At 37.7% G+C, this 19,853-nt stretch overlaps 1 protein-coding gene across 1 annotated transcript in view; it reads right to left on the bottom strand.

Moving 5' to 3' along the window:
- Positions 1–16,518, bottom strand: part of LOC113046531 (integrin alpha-M-like) — a gene marked incomplete at its 5' end in the record, with an annotated part of 45,095 nt that extends 28,577 nt beyond the window's left edge. Inside the window, 14 exons of the mRNA XM_026207344.1 lie at positions 203–333; positions 505–699; positions 885–1,031; positions 4,396–4,538; positions 4,615–4,744; positions 12,945–12,999; positions 13,118–13,260; positions 13,368–13,524; positions 13,765–13,907; positions 14,062–14,192; positions 14,398–14,512; positions 14,581–14,639; positions 16,188–16,282; positions 16,376–16,518. Coding sequence (XP_026063129.1) covers positions 203–333; positions 505–699; positions 885–1,031; positions 4,396–4,538; positions 4,615–4,744; positions 12,945–12,999; positions 13,118–13,260; positions 13,368–13,524; positions 13,765–13,907; positions 14,062–14,192; positions 14,398–14,512; positions 14,581–14,639; positions 16,188–16,282; positions 16,376–16,518 — 1,787 coding nt within the window. The remainder of the gene's footprint in view (positions 1–202; positions 334–504; positions 700–884; positions 1,032–4,395; positions 4,539–4,614; positions 4,745–12,944; positions 13,000–13,117; positions 13,261–13,367; positions 13,525–13,764; positions 13,908–14,061; positions 14,193–14,397; positions 14,513–14,580; positions 14,640–16,187; positions 16,283–16,375) is intronic.
- Positions 16,519–19,853: the final 3,335 nt, after the last annotated feature.

The following is a 19,853-nucleotide window of genomic DNA, read 5'->3' as shown; positions in this document are numbered from 1 at the left end:
GCAATGAATCTAAAATATATGAAAGTTTAATTTTTATCATTACATTGTGGAAAATAATGAACTTTTATCACAATATGCTATTTTTTTGAGAAGGACCTGTACTTTAAGAACTGCTCACTGATGTCTATCCCACAGATGATCCTGTGTTGAGATGGTTAGAGAATATTTACATTATTTCTAAATGTGTTGTGAAATGACTTACTTGAGCAGGACGATCCCTCCTTGTGCTCCGATCACGATATCTGTCAGATTATCATCATTCATGTCCATCTGACCAGACAGAGACACTCCAAATTGCTGCAGACCCGGGAGAACTGACCGTGCTGGGATCCGCTGCACACACACACACACACACACACACACACACAAAGATCTACTGTGTCAAAGTGGCTCATCATTATGCAGGTTTGTTTATCTGTGAACGTCCGGCCCGTCTGGGTTTCTGAGTTAAGCGTAATCACAAACACAGCATTTGGGATTGATGGAAGCACAGCAAACTCTCACCTGAGGAGTGTGTTCAGGGTTTATGCCATGCGTCCCATCACCCAGGTAGATGTAGACAACGCCTTCATTCTCCAGCGGCGCCCCGACTGCCACATCTGACAGACTGTCTCCATTCAGGTCCTTTAGTGAAGCCACAGATGTAGCAAATCTACATGTGCTTGACTGGCTCACATTCAGTGTCTTCTGAAAATACTTCTGAAAAAGTGAACAGCATATGTCTTCAACAGCACTAGAACAATTTCCACAACTTTCATGTCATAGGAACCTATTACAACAGCAATCCCAATGGAGTAACACACTGGTGACGACTAGCAGCCTTCCAGTTACAGGCAGAAGCTTGTTCATTAAGATCATAATAATAGTCATGAATCTGTGTGTACCTGGTCTGATAAAGTGTAGACGTACAGCCTCCCTTCAGCCTTTGGCTGAGACTGGTAAAATAATGGAGCTCCAACCAGCAGGAAATCTGAGTTTCCATCCGAGTCCACATCCAACAGACTCAGAGACGCTCCGAAATATGAGCCAATCTGATGCCAGAAATCAATCAAAATGAACAGAAACTGCATTCTAGCACATGCTTTTATAGCCTGATTTTTATAGAAGAAATGAAAACTTCATGTTCTTCTGCTTCACAAACACAACGTCACATTATACTGGCTAGAAACTGAAGAGGTCTTTAAAAACTTACAACCCAGAATAAGAAAAAGTTAGGACATTTTGTAAAACGCAGTGAAATCAAGAATTTTAGATTTGTTAATTCTCTTTAACTTATTTAATTGGCAAAAAATGAAAAGATTTCCAATGTTTTCACTGACAAACTAAAATGAGGCTAAATAAATGTTAAAAGGTTATTGAATATCAACATTTCACATTTCTTAATGGAAAATAGCAAAGCATTTAGATATTTCACCAATTTAATATTGTTATTAATACTGTAAAAAGATTAGGGGAATCCAGTTAAATCTCAGTCTGTGTGGAGCAAGACAGGAAACCTTAGGTGATTGTGCTTGACCTTTGACCCCTTAGATGGCATTGCATAAGAAACCGTCATGCTGTCCTGTGAAATATAGCCACATGTGCTGTGTCCGAAACCGCTCCCTATCCACTATATAGTGCACTATATGGGGTGTCAGCCATTTTGTAGCGTGTCCGAATTCTGAGTGAACTGCTTCATTCCCTACATTTGTCCACTACTTTTTACCCACAATTCATTCTGATTTCGAGTGCACAACCGATGTACACTCGCTGAAGCACTATTTCCCACAATCCAATGCGGAGTAGCGTCGAGCTGGAAGCGTGAGCGGGAGCGAGCGAGTTTGAATGAGAGATGACGTTTACATCTTTATTATTTCTGTTTTAATGTTTTTCCTACATTATTTATATAGAAATATGTTATGTAATCAATAACTCAGTTTAATATTTGACTAATTTACTGAGGTGGCATGGTTGTTAACTTACAAAAATGATGATAATTTGGTGGATAATTTCAATTTTTTTGTTAAAAACAGGTATGTATTCTGATGTAAAATTAACGATCGCCTGAGGACGCTCTACAACCATCTTATCTGAGCTCAAAACGCTGCTTGAGCGAGTGTCAAGATACTAAAAATAATAAATACATAATTATGAACGTGTTTATGTGTGTAAGTTATTTTAATATCCTTTAATGGTTATGAACATAAAAGCATTACAAAATAAAAATAAAAATTATATACCATCGATGAAACCACAAAGCTGACGCGGAGGTATGTATAACTGCAATATAAAGTAATTTTGAGTATTATTGCTATTAGTATTATTTTCAAAAATTAGGTACATGTAATATTAAAATACATATGGCAATGTTTTTGCAACAGCTCCAAGTCTCACGCTCAGTGTAGGCTATACGTCACTGTCCGAATCCGTTCACTTATTTATTTGTTCACTCCTTCCTGGTATAGTGAACTCAACTGCCATACACTATATAGGGATTAGTGAATGAGTGAATGAGTGAGCGATTTCAGACACAGCAATGGACTCAGGAGCACTTGAGAAAACCGCTGTCACTTAACACAGTCTGCTGCTGCATCAAGAAATGACTTGAGTCTCTGTTACTCAAGGAGAAAGCAATACATCAGCTGTATGCAGTGATGACGCAGGCTTCTCTTGGCCAGAGCTCATCTTTGATAGTCAAAAAGTGTGTAATGTGCTCAGATGAGTCCACCAGGAAAGACTGACATCAAGTTCTCAGTCTCAAAGACATCATCCAGACTTTCACCAGTGATAGACGCAATAGCAAACTGCATGGGTGACTGCAATATGTGTGAAGGTACCATTGACATGGGCGCATATATTGGGATTTTATAGAGATACTGCCATCAAGATCTGCAGCACAGATCTGTCTCCTACTGAAAGGGTATGACCAGTAAAGAAAAGGAGAATCACACCATGACTATCACAGACTGCTGAGTTTCTGAAGTCTTGTATCAAGCAAGATTGGGAAAAATTTTTGCTTGCAAAACTTAAACAATTAGTATTTTCAATTCCCCAAAACTTAAACATTGTAATTATAAGGAATGTTGATGTGGCTCAGTGTTAAACATGCCTCTGTCCCAACTTTTTGGGAGTTTGTTGCAGCCATCAAAATCAAAATTTGTTTATATGTACAGAATACAAATAATTTATTTGGTTAATTTGGTGGAACACTAAATCTCATGAGTGTGTGTGTGCACTGTAAAAAAATATTCAGTGGCTTAGTAAATTTCACAAAAATAAAGAGCTATATTAACTTAATAAAATCTTTTGAAATCATTTAAGTGATATTTTGAGTGGGTCATGTTAAAAAAAAATCATAAAAATCCAACAGGTAATTTCTGTAAAATGTACATATATTATTTAGTTTATTTATAATTATATTACATCATAATTTTAATGCAATTTGCCTGTAGGATTCAGCTGATCTACCCGTCTTCGTACAAGCAGAGTTGGCAGAGGAGGTCATAAAAATCGACATCCTTTGGGACAATGATGGGGCAGTCAGCGATGTAGGAGTTGTGATTCAGGGCATCACTGTCCTCAGCAATCTTGGGAATCTCAGCAGAGCCTGCTGCTATCTTTTGGGAGTCACGTATGCATGGGATATTTCACCCAAACAGAAGATGTTGTCATAATGTACTCTCCCTCAAGTTGTCCCAAACCTGTACGAGTTTCTTTCTTCTGTTGAACTCATAAGATATTTTAAAAGACAGTTGAAGGTTGTCATTGATTTTTCATAGTATATATATATATTTTTCCTACTATTGAAGTCAATGGCAACCTTCAACTGTCTGTTGATTTTAGATTTTGTCTAATGTTTAATTGACAAATAAATGTTTAATTAAAAATGTGTTTCTTTTATTTTGTTTTATTATATTCATTGTAAAGGGTAAATAGTGTAAAACAAAAAGTGAATGCAACATTTTGATAATTTATAGTCCAATATTAAGTTAAATTCACTTTTACATTTAGTAAATATAGCACATTTGTTTGGTTAAATTTAATCTAATATTTCAATTATATCTACTCAATATTTTTTGTTTATTTGACATGGAATTACAGTTGTGGTGTTTTATGATTTTGATTATATGAGAAATAAAATTAATTATATATAAAGTAATTCAGTTATTCAGATTTACTTAATTTTTTTACTGACATTTACTCAATTTAAACAGTATATTTCACTGATTTCACAGTTTTAAAATTAACTCAATTTTTTTGAGTGTAAAAATGTTTCACCAAAAAATTGAGTAAATAATACTTTTTATAGTGTGTGTTTAAAGGGTCTGCTGATCTTCTCAGTGGACTGTAGGTTTGGGAGCCCCTGATCTCACCAGTGGAGAGAGATAATATTGTGTCTGAGGGTTTTTCACTGACTTGTTCTCCATTGATGTTGCTCGTCACTGTCCATGTGCTTTTATTCTTGGTGAAGAGGGTCACAAGACCCCTGTGTTCAGCCCGCGGTGCTCCAGAGAACAGAAGAGAGACGCCGTGTCTCATCCCCAGCACAGTAGAGAAACCTGAACACCAGCACCATCATTAAAACACACACACACTCTTCACATCACAAAAGGACAAACAAAAACTCCAACATACCCATGTACGAGTCTTTATTTAAAGCTGGACCAAGGATCTCTGTCTGTCTGAATTCAGATCCTGATCCCGTCAATTCATACAGAGCTCCACGCCAGTCATTCAATCCGACTGAACCCATGATCACAGAGTCCTGAAACAAACACTGCAGTCTCAGTTTCAGTCACAGCAGATAAAGAACACCAACCATTAGCATTTTACACAGCCTACATTAAACAGACATCTGAAAACAGCAGTTCTGATCTGATTGGCTGTTTTAATACATTTCCAGGAGCCAGTGTGCACAGATTTATCTTGATTCAGCGGTTTTCACGCAGCACTTGTTTGAGGTTAGTGACAGCTCTTTGAGCTTTGGCTTGATTTTTAGCAGAAAATAAACCACATCATCTCTCAAATCATTTTTACAGCAGTATCAGATTTAACATCAGAGACCAAGTGTTAGTTATTAGATTGTATCATAAACAAAAAAAAGTCCTTAAAAACAAGCATATTATCTACATTAAAATTGCTGACCATTAAGACCCTGACAATGGCCGTCTTTGAACCTCTCTCACTGTAAGACACATGACCATCGATTATGAGCCAGGATTACAGAGATCGCCATAATTGTTTCACGATTCCAATCTTTCATCTGAAACGATCAAAACTCCTGCAGTGTGTCCCACGCTTAAGGCAATGGCAAGACTGTGACAGGTTTCCAAAGATTTCATTCATTCTATTGGTTTTATGCTCTTGGCAGTCAACAATTCGCATCACGTTCAGCACAAGCCATGAGTGTCTCTCAACCAGCTCCGCTTTTAAAGCACTGACTAACAATTAACTACATTCAGTTTTTTTGCAGTTCATTGAAGATCTATTCCTTAGCATTTTTTTTATTGTAGGAGACAGTAATAAAATACACATAAAAGGAACATAAGAGACATAATTTGTTGTACCAATTCAGTTAGTAACAAGCCAATTTCAGCCAACACATTATTACAGCCGTTTGTGATTAAATCAACTATATAGTTCTATATTTATTACCCTGCCAGTAGTTTGGGTACCTGATCTGATCAGTTTTGCAAAGAATTTGATCAAATTATTTTTCCTAAAAAAAAAAAGAAAGATAAAACCTAATAAATAATAATAAAAAAACTCCTTGAGGACAATACACTTTACTCCAGAAGTACTCTCATTCCCAATGTGGGTATTTTTTTTCCTACCATTGCCTTTTTATTCCTTATATCTTTTGTTTCTCTTTTTATTCAATAATATTTTTGCCTTCTTCCCTTAAAATATCTTAATCTCTATACTCTCTTAGTTGGCGAATATATCTCTATCAATTTTCCCCATATCTTGACAAATTTCTCAGACTGTAGCCGAAGAATCATTGTTAATCTCTCCACTGTGTAAATTTCTTTCACAGTTTCCAGCCAATTTCACAACAGCTAATTTCTGGTGTTTCAGGTTGCAACCATTTTCTGGTTATAACCTTTTTGCCAGCTACCAACATAATTCTCATTAAGTATTCATCAGATTTGTCTTCTGATTTAAGACTTCTAAGACCAAAGTATAGAGTTAAGAAACTAAATGAAAATACTCTCTAAGCTCTTATGGATTTCCTGCCAATATTTCTGAACTTTAGGGCATTCCCAGAATATATGGCTATGGTTGGCTTGATTTGAGCAGCACAATCTCCAGCAGGTTGCATTTTTGCTTTGGTATCTCTGCTGCTCAGGGGTGAGGAAAAATCTAGTGATATTTTTCCAACCAAATTCTCTGTGATTTAAGAAAACTTTCCCAATCTTTCTCTAGGATATTCAGATTTCCTTCCATTGCCCATTTATTTTTAATATATTGGGTATTTTCTCATTTTTGGTTTTGTAGACTTTTATAAAATTTTGTAACTATTTTTGTCATGCCCCCCGTTTTATGTATTGCAATAAATATTTTTATTATTTTCCTTGTCATTATGTTCCCTTATAATATTATTAAGTTTGTGTCTTATTTGTAAGTACTTATGGAAATCCTTATGACACAACAGTTGTTTGTGTTCGAGTGCCTCAAAATACAATACTTGCCCTTTATGTAAAAACGTACAGTATGCTGTGAGGCCTCGTTTAGTCCAAGCTTTAAAGCTATCGTCTACAGTATTTGGAGCAAATGTTGAAACATAGGCAGGCCATCTCAAGATTGATATCAAATCTATCAAATTATATATATATATTTTTTTTTTGTATCTTGCCAATTATTTAATAAGTTAGTTGTCCACGGTTTAAATTCATGTATATTCATTTTATTCAAGTGTCCATCTGCCATTATACTGTAGCTTGGATTGGAGGTCTTTTCAGGTTAGCATTTTCTATTTCTTTCCACCTGGCTTTAAAATCTGGATTGCATAGACATAATAAAGGTCGTACTTGAGCTGCACGATACTATTCCTCTAAGCACGGCAAGGCAAGACCTCCTTTTTCTTTCTGTAATTGTAGTGTCCTAAATTTTATTCTTATTTTTTTTCCTTGCCATATAAATCGTGATATCAATCTATCCCATTCAATAAAGTTTTGTTTGCTTAGCTCTATTGGAAGAGAATGGAAAAGATACAAAAATTGTTGAAGTATACTCATCCATCTAGCCAAATCTGATATGATTGTAGAATACAGTGGTTTGTAATTCACATCAAATAGTCTTCTGATATCTTTGGGTATTTGAACCCCTAAACTAGATAAACCCCTAAACTAGATATTTGGCAATTAAAGTTAAGATCTGTTTTTTTTTTGACATTTAATTTATAGCTTGATAAATCTCCAAACATAGTTAATGTTTCCATCAAGACTTCTAATGATTTGTTTGGTTGACCTAAATAAACTAATATTTCATCTGTGAAAAATGATCATTTCTGTTCATCACCATTTATGTCTAGTCCCTTAATATTTGTATTTTGTTTTATATATTGGCTTAAAGGTTCTAAAAATAAAGCAAACAAAAGAGGGGAACATTGACATCTCTGCCTACAAGGTCTTTCTAAGATAAAGGCTTGTGAAAGGTTTCCATTAACTTTGATTCTTGCTGTAGATTTATTGTATAGTCCCTGGAATGCTTTAATAATAGTGCTATGAAAGCCAAACTTTTCTAATACCCTATAAAGGTACAGCCATCTAAATGTATCAAATGCTTTTTCAGCATCTAATCATAGCAATAGTGCTATGAAAGCCAAACTTTTCTAATACCTTAAAAAAAGGTACAGACATCTAACTGTATCCAACGCTTTTTCAGCATCTAATCCCACAGAATTTATCTTGTGATGCTATATATGCCATAAGTTGTGCAATGTTCATCTAATGGTATCTTGTGTCTGTCTCTGACAAATAAACCCTGTTTGGTATAATTGAATAAGGTTAGGCAATACAGTCTCCAGTCTTTTACCCAAAATCGATGTGTATATTTTATAATCTATGTTTAAAACAGAAATTGTACGATGGTTTTTACACTCTAATTTATCTTTTGCATCTTTAGGAATTATTTTTATTGTAGCTTCCCTCCAGGATGGGGGAATCTCCTTTTGGAGAGCCCAATGTTTAATTTGGAGAGCACATGTTTAATGTGAAGCTGAAAAATGTGTATAATCTTTTCCAGTTGTATAAAAATTTCTCCAAATATCAATGATACCACTTTCTCTTAACATGATTTTTCCCTGAATAGTCCAATTTTGACAAATGAATATTCATATCTCCTGCACTTATAAGTATGCCCTCAGATTCTGTAGATACCATATTAAATATTTGCTGGAAAAATGACCATTTACTACCCGGAGGGGTGTAGATGTTAAGTATAGTTACTAAAAACCCATTTATCCTCCCTTTAATGAGGAAATATCTACTTTCTTTATCTTTCTTTTCTGACAAATGATCGTAAGATACTTGATCTAAGAATCGCAACCCCCCCGTCTAGGTCCAGATTTATAAGAAGCTGAAAATAGATAATTAAACCCCCCTTGTTTAGGTTTTAAATGCTCAGTTTCGCTTAAATGTGTCTCTTTTATAAGAGCTATTTGAATCTTTACTTTTCTTACTTCTCAGTTTCTGTTTATTGGTCTCCATTTCAAAATTGCACTCAATTCCTGTTATTCTTTTACTATATCTTCTTAATTTAACAGACATTAACAGACGGATCTTGGTTCTCTTTACGAAAAATAAAAATTATTAACAAATAGAAACCGGTGGAACAGACACTTATCCAAAGTGTATTGAATAGGAAGACAAAAATCAGTCCATACAATGAACTCATGATCTTCTGGCATTTTGCGTTCATGTCGAAGGATTAACCTTCTCCCGCGGATTCATGTCTGAATTGTTGGAGTTTCTCTACTACTGACTGATCTGCTCGTCTCCTACGTTCTCTCTTCTGTAACTGCTTCTTCCTCTTCGATCGCTTGTAGACCACGTCATCTTCTGGATTTTCTCCATCAGCGTCTCCGGCTGCTTGACTATGGCAAAAGGTAATCCCCTCTCAGCCATGTCTCGCACCGCTTCTATAGCCGAATTGTACATGCATACTCCATCCGGTAGAAGACCCTCATTCCGGCAGGGAAGGGGGTTTGGAACCGAATCCAAGACTTTCGCAAGTCCAGAAACACAGCACCCACCGTGCCCCCCTTGTCCAAGTCGCCCTTTATGTTTTCTATCAAATAGCAGCAGGCTGCGTCTGTGGAATGGTTACGTCTAAATCCGAACTGCATGGGGTGCAACAAATTATTACAGTCTCGTGATCGGTTAGCTGTTCTATGATGGCATTCTCAAGAATTTTTGATACAATAGGCAATATGCTAATAGGCCTGTAGTTAATCAAGATTGTAAATCCTGCTCTGCTTCATTAGTCCATCTTTTTACAGTCCTTGATACAGGTTTAGCTGATTTTAGTTTCTGCCTGTAGGACGGTATAAGATGAACCAGAAGGTGATCAGAACGTCCCAAAGCTGCTCCTGGAACAGAGTGATATGCATCCTTTATTGTGGTATAACAGTGATCCAATATATTACGTTCTCTTGTGGGACATGTGATGTGCTGTCTGTATTTTGGCAGTTCACGGGAGAGACTGGCTTTATTAAAGTCCTCAAGAATGATTAAAATGGAGTCCGGGTGTGGTTGTTCTCTCTCTGTGATCTGATCAGCGAGTTTCTGTAAAGCTGAGCTCACATGCGCTTGAGGATGGATGTAAACACTCACCAGATTGAATGAGTGAAACTCCCGCGGCGAATAGAACGGCTTGCAGTTAATGAAGAGTGTTTCGAGATTTGAGCAGCACATCTTCTTTAACACAGTTACATCTGTACACCACTGTTCATTGATGTAAAAGCACGTCCCACTGCCGCGCGATTTTCCCATTGATTCTGCGTCCCGGTCCGCTCTGAACAGTTGAAAGCCCGGCAGATGGAGCGCGCTGTCCGGTATGGCGTCATTCAGCCAAGTTTCCATGAAACACAGAGCAGCAGAGTGTGAAAAATCCTTATTTCTCCGGGAAAGCAGAAGCAGTTCGTCCGTTTGTTGGGTAGAGAGCGGAGATTTGCCAGATGGATGCTAGGCAACTGATGCTAGGCAAAGACAGGATAAACTAACAAAAAACACAAAAACAACTGCAGAGCACGTCACAGAGGCAGCCATCCTGTATCGGCGCCAGCGATAGGCCTAATATATGAAAATATTTACATTTTGCATATTAATCCATGTAGCCTAGCTCACTAAAATACCACTTTTAATGATCCGATGCAAAGTAAACCACAATTTCTTTTGAATAATATAACACATAATTAATATAATATAAATAATACTGCATACCTTTTAAATGTGTCAAATCTAAAATATGGTTTAATACTATGTAGCTTAGAGAAAATATAATCTCAGGCTCAGGAACTGCTTATCCTGCTTGAATTTGTTCTAATAAATGCACATAACTTCATAAGTACCAAACTTTCATTTGTGAATATATTAAATATATTAAATATAGTGTTTTTCTTTCATTTTCCCCGACTGCAGCCGTCAAATGTAACACATAGATAAGGCAAAACTGACTTCTATTTGCGAAAATGTGCTTTGATGCGCTTGTTTAATAACTTGTGGTTAAAGCACCACTCAGCGGTTCAAAGCTGCAAATGCACTTTACAGATGAACCGGCATTTTGGATGGCCACCTACTGCATATTGTTAGTATGATTTTTAAATTTAAAATTTAGAAATAAAAGGCGTTTTTATATCATGATTTTAGCCCTCTGACTTGAATGCTCTGTTTGAAGGGGCGTGTCTGCTGTGAGATTGTGAACCCCTCTCAAATACTTTTGGTAGTTTTTTTTTACTATTACAACTGTCGAGATTAACGAATTGTGGAAGTGTTGATTAAAGCATTATTTTTTTATCTTTTCCTATCACATGAAAGGCTGCAGTGATGAGCATTGAATAGACAGAGTCTGTTTATCGAGTGAATGCGGTGATCTTGTCATTGCAACATGTTTTCTCTCACAAAATGCTTTCACCACAACTAACAGCAAACACAATATCGACATGAATACAGTAAGAGCTTCGCTGTGCAGCATAACAGCATCATTGATTATAACGGCAGTTTGGGTAAGTGTGCAGATATACTCGCGATGTGTGTTTGACAGCTCGGAACAATATAAAGGGAGCTTCTTTAAATCGCTCTCTGTAGTTAAATCACAATTTAAATAACAGATTTGTTTCATGCTACTAAGAGAAACAACATGAAGTTGATTGTTTATTCACTGGCTTGATTCGCTGATGCATAAACAGTATTAAACGATTTAGAAAGGAAGTCTGTGTGTGAACTTGAATAATTAGCTACGCATCAGAAATCACTGATCACAGATCAGGCATTAATGAACACTGTTACTCACTGTTTGAGGCGGTGCTGTCGAATCAGTATCGTAAAAGTCTGCCTGTGCTTGGTTTACATCTATCAAAATTTATAGCCACTGGGGGATCATAGACAGGCTAGGGATACTCATATTAAATGTAAAAAAAAATCATGTCATGGGACCTTTAAATTTTGTGGCGTTCCCTAACCCTTTCTTATTATGAAACAATTTATAGCAGTTAAAGAGCATATATATATATATATATATATATATATATATATATATATATATATATATATATATATATATATATATAGAATACTATATAGGAAAGTAAAGAAAGCTATTTAAATTGTCAGTTAATTATACATACCAGTCAAACCATTCATCTCTGATGAAACTTCATCTCTGATCTGGAACAACAACAAACTGAAATACATTGACTCATGTGTGCTGTATTCTAGAACTCAAAATGACAAAAACAAATGTTTTAATACAATACATTCTCATCTCAATAAGTATCTCACAACCCCATCAACTGGTTTCAGGAGTTTTGATATATTGAGCCATGTTCTCCATCAGACTATTTCAGAAACAGAACCGCGAGAATTCTTCATCTGGACTGCTTACACTGCTTTTCTCCTTGGTACAATCATTCCTTGAACCAAATTGTTCCTGTCCGGTTGACTCAGGGACTCTGTTCAATGATTCAACACTTTCAGATCTGCAGGACAACCTCTGCTGAGGGTCGTCAGTAACTGCGGTCTTTTCTACCCAACTGACGACATGCTCAGACAAAGAACACAAATCAGATGCAGGACCAACAACATCCATTGACACACTTTTACTGCCATCCACCACTATCCTCAGATGATTCAGGTTCTTCAAACTCAAGTGGAAGGAAATTTGCTTGTAACAGCAAGTTGCGGTGAACAGTTTTATCCTGATCTGTTTTGGTGCTATGTATGCGGTAAATGTGACAGTGGGTTCAGCGCAACTACCTTGGGCATGGACTCCCACCTGTCTGCCAGTTTTCTCTTCCCACGTTCACCTTTTTGACCAGCAGAAATTGGTCAACCAACTCAGTGTTATCACCTTTCGTCTTTTGAATGTACAACTCGGTCAGATGTTGCTGAGCTGACTAGCATCAATGTTCTTCTGAGCAACCATAAGTGCCTCTTTTATATCATCTTATAATATCTCAAATGATTTGAATCCTCACGTATTTGTACTGATTTTCAACTGGCTCATGGTTCATGGTTTTAACTCAACAAAAACCACTTTCTGAGCATTTTCAAAACTGTGGAGAGAACTGCTGCTGAAACTGATGTTTCACGACTGCAAATGGCAAATTCATGTTCACAGTTCTCACAAACCCCCTGCAGTCCCCTCAAGAACCGCCAGAGGCTCACAAACTATAGCTCTGGAGATCTTGAATCAACAAAAAAATAAATAGTTAAAATGTCCTTTATATTATTCATATCTCTCACCTCCTGGTAGACGACACTGAATCCACTCTGTGATAAATCTCTCTGTCTACTTCTTCTGTGAGCTTCTATCAACCCCGAAACACAAAAGAACAAATCTTACAATCATCTGTGGACTCTTCATTAGCTGCTTCTATTTAAAACTTTTATTTACTGTCCATTTTCTGTACATGAACATCGTACCTTCAATATTGTGGATCTTTTCTTGCAGGTTGTCAAGAATTCCTTCGAGTCGAGTGTAGTTTCGAATTAATAATGTGTTGTTCTGTTTTGGTTCTGATGCCATCTGAGTGAGTTGAGTGAAATGAACAATTCCCACCTGAAAAACAGTGTATAGTGTGTCATTTCTGTGACTAGAGACACAAAATCACCAAACTATCTGAACATACAGAATAAATGACATGCTCGAGCTTTAGAGAAACGCACCCCGATGACGTAACGGAGGATATTCTGCTCATCACATCTCTTGAGGATATAATCATAATCATCATTGTTATCACTGGGATCTCCATCTGTGATGATCACCAGAACTTTCTGAGCGTAGGGATCGGCTCCAGACGACACGCTATTCAGCAGATTCTTTCTGATGACATAATAAATCATAAATCATAACATATGAACAGATTTCAGCCTCAGGGTCAATGTGTCTGCATGAAAATTATAATTTTTTTTTACTTTTAATTTAAAGGATGACAAAATTACAACTTCAGCAACAGTATTTGACAGAGAAATATATATAAAAAAAAATTTTTGATGGCAACAATTAAAAACTCTTCAAGTTTAATTCAGTAAATGCTCATAATCATATGAAGATTTCACTCACAGAATGTAGTTGATTCCTTTATGTGTATTTGAAAGAGATTTCATGTGTTTCTCTCTCATGAGTTTCTCTTCCGCGGAGCCGTTCTGATAATCGTTGAAGTCAAACACAATTCGTACATCTCCTGAAAACTGAGCAGCAGCAAACTGACAACAAACAACAACAACATTATCATCATTAGACGTAATGTTCACACCTCATTACACATGTTTATAATATGGACATTCACATGCTGATTCTGCTGGTTAGTGATCAGATTTTTGGTGGTATTTCACATTATTAGCTGATGTATTATTTTACCTTTATGGATGAGTTAGAAAGTTTTCTCATAACTTCTTTAATAAAATTTTTGTTCATTTCAAACTCGTGGAATTTCATACTGCTGGATCCATCAAAGAGAAACACCAGATTGACTTCTCTATTGGTGCATTCTGCAGAAACACCACAACATACACAAACTCTGCTGTTACTTCTAATATAACAAGTATAACAATATCATGCATTTAATCTTTAATTCAGTTATCAACTAATAGATCTAATAGATAGAAATGAAATAAAGCAACACAGGGTTTACAGTGTTAGAGTCTGAGATGGTTAAACTGAATGAAGCCTTGGATTGTGTGAGACTCTTCAGACCTTGGTAAGCGGCGGTGAAGTTAGAGACAATCTGTAAGCTGCTGTTGAACTGATAACAAACACCGTTCAGATACGAGTTTCCATCACACTCATGAGGAACATACGGACTGCAGCTCTGAGAAAGAGACACACATCATTAGCATTTCATGAAGGAGGTCTGACTGTCAGAGACTCTGAACTTACAGTGAGAGCAGCAGAAGACACAGCAGCAGACATGCCGAAGAAGCGGACGCTCTCTGAACCTGTTGAGAGAGAGAGAGAGAGAGAGAGAGAGAGAGAGGGAGAGAGAGAGAGGGAGAGAGAGAGAGGGAGAGAGGCTCAGTATACAGGTGCTGGTCATATAATTAGAATATCATCAAAAAGTAGATTTATTTCTCTAATTCTATTCAAAAAGTAAAACTTGTATATTATATTCAGTCATTACACACAGAATGATACATTTCAAATGTTTATTTCTTTTAATTTTGATAATCATAACTGACAACTAAGGAAAATCCCAAATTCAGTATTCAGTATTCAGTATTCAGTTCTGTATGCCACGCCGCATTGCTGCAGTAATTCAGACAAAAGGAGCCCCAACTGAGTATTGAGTGCTGTACATGCTCATACTTTTCATTTGGCCAAGATTTCTAAAAATCCTTTCTTTCTATTGGTCTTAAGTAATTTCCGGAGATACTGAATTTGGGATTTTCCTTAGTTGTTCGTTATAATCCTCAAAATTAAAGGAAATAAACATTTGAAATATATTAGGGTGTACTCACACTAGCCAGTTTGAACCGTGCCCGAGTGCGTTTGACCACCAAAGCGCGGTTCGTTTGACTAGTGTGAATGCTCCGAACCGTGCCCGGGCGCGGCTCGATTAGCCGGCCCTGGCCCACTTGGAAGAGGTGGGCCAGGGCACGGTTCGGTTGGACTCGGTCGCGGTTCGCATGCAGTGTGAGCGCTAACCGTGCCAGAGCACGGAAAAGGACGCTTTGCATCACGGTTTTGCGACGCTCCAAAACCAACATGGCAGGGAAAGGGTCGCTGTTGATCTACGGTAGAGGTGCAAAACGCATAAAAATTAAAAACTGCAAAGTCCTTGCTGCACTTCAGCTGGCACCTCAGCTGCAAACATCCTCATACGAGCAGCACGGTTACGTGAAAATTTTCACACCACTAAGGCGACACATCTGTTTAACAACAGGCTGTGAGAGGGCTGTGGACCAAACGACACAAAATTATCCACAAAGAAAACAGAGCGATGCACTCCATTGTGTTCAGAGAGCACCGCTCTTCCTGTTTATCCCGAAACCATTGCACCATAATGACGTAAGCGTGCTCCGGCACGAATGCTGAAACCCTATATGTGAGTGCAGGCCAGAGGGGGAGTGGGGAGGGGGGACAATCGTACTCGGGCCCGGTTCATGGCAACCGTGCCTAGTGTGAGTACACCCTTAGTCTGTGTCATTGGTCTCAAACTCAATTCCTGGATGGCCACAGCTCTGCACAGTTTTGCTCCAACCCTAATCAAACACACCTGATCCAGCTAATCAAGGTCTTCAGGATTACTAGAAACTTCCAAGCAGGTGTGATTTGGAGCTAAACTCTACAGAGCTGTGGCCCTCCAGGAATTGAGTTTGAGACCACTGGTCTGTGTGTAATGAATGAATACAATAAATAAGTTTCACTTTTTGAATGGAATTAGTGAAATAAATCAACTTTTTGATGCTATTCTACTTATATGACCAGCACCTGTAAAGCAGTGAAAGTCCAGAGCAGTCACTGAGAGATGGCTGTGATGCTGATACCTGGACGCTGCAGCCGTTTGCAGGACTGCAGATCTGCTGTGCAGCTGTACATCTCCCCTGTTGAGTTTCCTTCCAATGGAGCTCCAACAATGATCCTGAGAAACACAACCAATCAGACATTCAAGACCATCAGGAAACACCTAGCAACCACATAGAACACCCTAGCAACCAACGTGTGTCTGACTCACTGCTTCATGTTTCCAAACTCAGTCTGATAAACGCTGTAACCAAAGAAATCTTCCGGCGTGCCGTTAAATCTCAGTGGATGTTCAGTGTCGATGTTGAAGGCCTCTGAAAGAGATGCTGGAGAAACAAGAGAGAGACTGTTGAGACATCAGGAGACGCTTGTGAGACTTCTTCTAAATTATTCTTTCTGGTCTTGAGAATGTGGTGTGAGGAACATGGGAGATCTCTTTACTGACTCACCGGAAAGTACCTTCAGTCAGACTCAAACTCAAGCTGTCTGAGGAGCAGTTGAGCCTCGATGTCGATATTTAATCTAGTAACAGTTTAAAGCTAACACTAAGTTTCTCTTCATTACCCAGCAATGTGTACAGTATGCAGCCATCATGAACTGCACAGTGACACAATGGTAGAAGATCCAAAGACAATGGGTAATCCCAAATCATATACACAGGTTATCAGTCCAGACAATAACAACAGGGCAAAAATCACAGCCTAAAGGCTTATCCAAAAACAGACAGAGTAACAAGAGCAGGAGTCAAGGCTGAAACGGTTTTCACACTGCAAGCATTTGTACAGCGTCACAGCAGCTCCAAAGCTACGTATTTCTTTTCAAAGACAACTATAAAAGGATACACTGCTCTCCGTGATGGTGATTTCAAATGAAAATATAACATTTAAAAAACTCTATTTCTATGGACATCTAGAGAAGCTCTTATTGAGAATTAATAAAGTTGTAACAGCACAGTATTATTATTTATTAATTATAAACAAAACAAACAAAACACTGGGAAGTGGATGCAGCCGACATGAAGACACAAAACCAGGAACCACAGCATAGACAAACAACGAATAATACAGCCAGACAGAGTGGTGTGTGAGACGAGAATATATAGTCCATGACAATGAGCAACAGCTGTGTGTGTGATTGAGAGACAGGTGTGCGGAGTTAAGGTAAACGAGTCCGGGAGCAAGGGAGAAGCACGGGTGTAGCAACTGAAACAATAATGAGGTAACAAGATAGGCGGGGTAAGAAAAGAGACAGGACAAAGCACATGGCACCAAAGAAACACAACACTCACCGAAGACAGTGACAGAAAGACAGAAGACTGTGTCAACCATTTTACAAAGTGTGCACCAAGCCAAATGTCTCAATACAAGCTCAAACATTTCGATCATATGATGTGTTAATAATCCAATTAGTGAAAGATTAATTCATAAGACATTTATTGTGATTTTAAGAATTCTGTGAGTCAGTTTTGATAAAGTCATTGGGTACATTACTGTTTCTAACAACAGATGTTGTGCACTGTAACCTGTACAGCTCTATTCTCTTACTGTGTCAACAATTGACAGTAACATAAGTGAGTAACATAACTTTATTTCTGCATAATTTCACATCTTAATACAGCCTTAAACTCTGATTTTATGGGTTGTTTTTACATCATTTATTAGATATCAAGCACTTGACTTGGTGTACGCTTTGTAAAGTTGTTGAGATCACCTCTGAAAATAAAGAGGAGTCAAATGTGACAAGTGTAGGAGAAAAGTCTGAGCACTGTGTGATGATGATGATGATGATGAAAATGAAATGTCTTCTAAAGCTTTAAAGGAGATCATTCGGAGAGTGTTAGATTTTTTTTCTCAGGAGACAAGTGTGAGAAGCAGGAGACTCAAACAAAAATCTCTGTTTGATAAATAACCTCATAAATATAACCCAGCAGTTGGGTTATTTTGACCAGAGGAGGGTAGTCCGAGGGCCAAAGAATATAAGAGGGCTTTTACACTGGGCTCGTTTGCTGTGGTCCGAGCACTATTGTTCCCGGCGCCGCCCGTAGCATTGGACTGCTTTCACACTCAATAGTTTTATCAAACCCAGGTGTGTTTGCAGTCACCTTACGTCATCGCAAACGCACACGGAAAACGCATGGAGGACACAACGCGACTGAGCATAGTAATTTTTTTAGTTATTTCGGTGCTATTATGCACAGCATAGTAATTAATTGTAATTATTTAATTTTAATTTATTTAATTTTGACTGAGGATTGTGTGGAATCAACCTCGGCTCTCTCTTGTTTGAGGAAACAATGATATTGACAGTGTTACGCATGGGCAGGATACTTTACTTCCTGAACAAGTGCGCACCCGAGTCTGTGTTGCTTGCACATTCAGGAGAACGGCACCACAGTTCGAGAGCAACCGAACTCAGACCACCTTCTCCAGGTAGTCTCTGGTTCGGTACCCCAGTGCGCACCAGGGTCTGATGACAGCGTTCACATTAGCAAACTGTGCCCTGTTCCACACTAAACTGCCAGTGTGAAAGCCCCCTAAAAGTCCTGACATATTTTTGCTCCACTACTGAGCAAAGTCATTCCTTTCAAGTCACAAATGAAGTCTGAAGTCAAATCACTAGTCCTCAAAGAGTTAAAGTTAATGAGATAATTAAGTGATTAATTAAATGATGATTGCACATTAGTGATGAACATCTGCTGTTAACAATCAACATCATGGTGGCGTCTTGTGTGCGTTTAATTAGTCTCTTGACTCTTTTAATAATTCAAAGTAGTTTGTTTCACAGCAAACATTTCTATAGTCTATTAAGCAAATGCCTCCTTAATGTGTCAATATTGAAGAAAAAAATAAAAGCTATATCAGCTCAGGCTTTCAGACATGAACCCAGCATGCATTGCATCATGAAGCATTCTGTTGATCATCACCATTGTTGAGATTCGTATACTGGTTCTTGATGTTTGAGTGTGTCCAAATAGTACAGTAGTTTTTTTTTATGTGTATTATTATTTTATTAATTCACTATATATATTGTGATGAGATTCGACACGGTTATTATAAAGAGGGAAGAAGACGGGTCGGCTTGATGGACTCTCATTTTAATTATAAAACAATAAACAATAATGCGCATCAAGTGCGATCAGCGTGCCCTTGCACAATACTACTCAAATAACTCAAATAACTCAGACTTCTGGTCGTTGTCACTCCCAGTATCGCCCACGAGGTCCCAGCTTGTCTCTCTCTCTGTCGTGCTCCGGCTTATATCCGGTCTCTCCACGCCAATTACTCTGATTGGTTTGATAATCTTTCATAGGCGTAGGTACATGAGGTTTAATCTTCTGGACCAGTCCTTTTTACAAATGAATCACTCTGATCAAACTCTAAAACGCTCAACGTGAAAGTACATGGCTTAAATGCATTAAAATAGTGTTTTAAATAGATTCAGTTAACAAATTAATAAAGCATTCCATTCAGAGACAAGCAGATATGGGCCTAGAATATGAATGAAATGCATTTAATTAGCCTACGCATTAAGCATTTGCCTCCCATAGCCTACTTGTCTGTAAATAGAATGCTTTGTTAAAAATTTATTTTAGGCTTTTTAAAACACACTAATGCATTACGCCATATTAAGCGTTTTCCTTTAGGCAAATGGTTTTCTTACGGGATGAAAACGCTTACAACATGGCTTAT

This window comes from Carassius auratus, chromosome 28 (assembly GCF_003368295.1).
Source record: "Carassius auratus strain Wakin chromosome 28, ASM336829v1, whole genome shotgun sequence".
NCBI lineage: Eukaryota > Metazoa > Chordata > Actinopteri > Cypriniformes > Cyprinidae > Carassius > Carassius auratus.
This window is presented reverse-complemented; position numbering and strand designations above follow the sequence as displayed.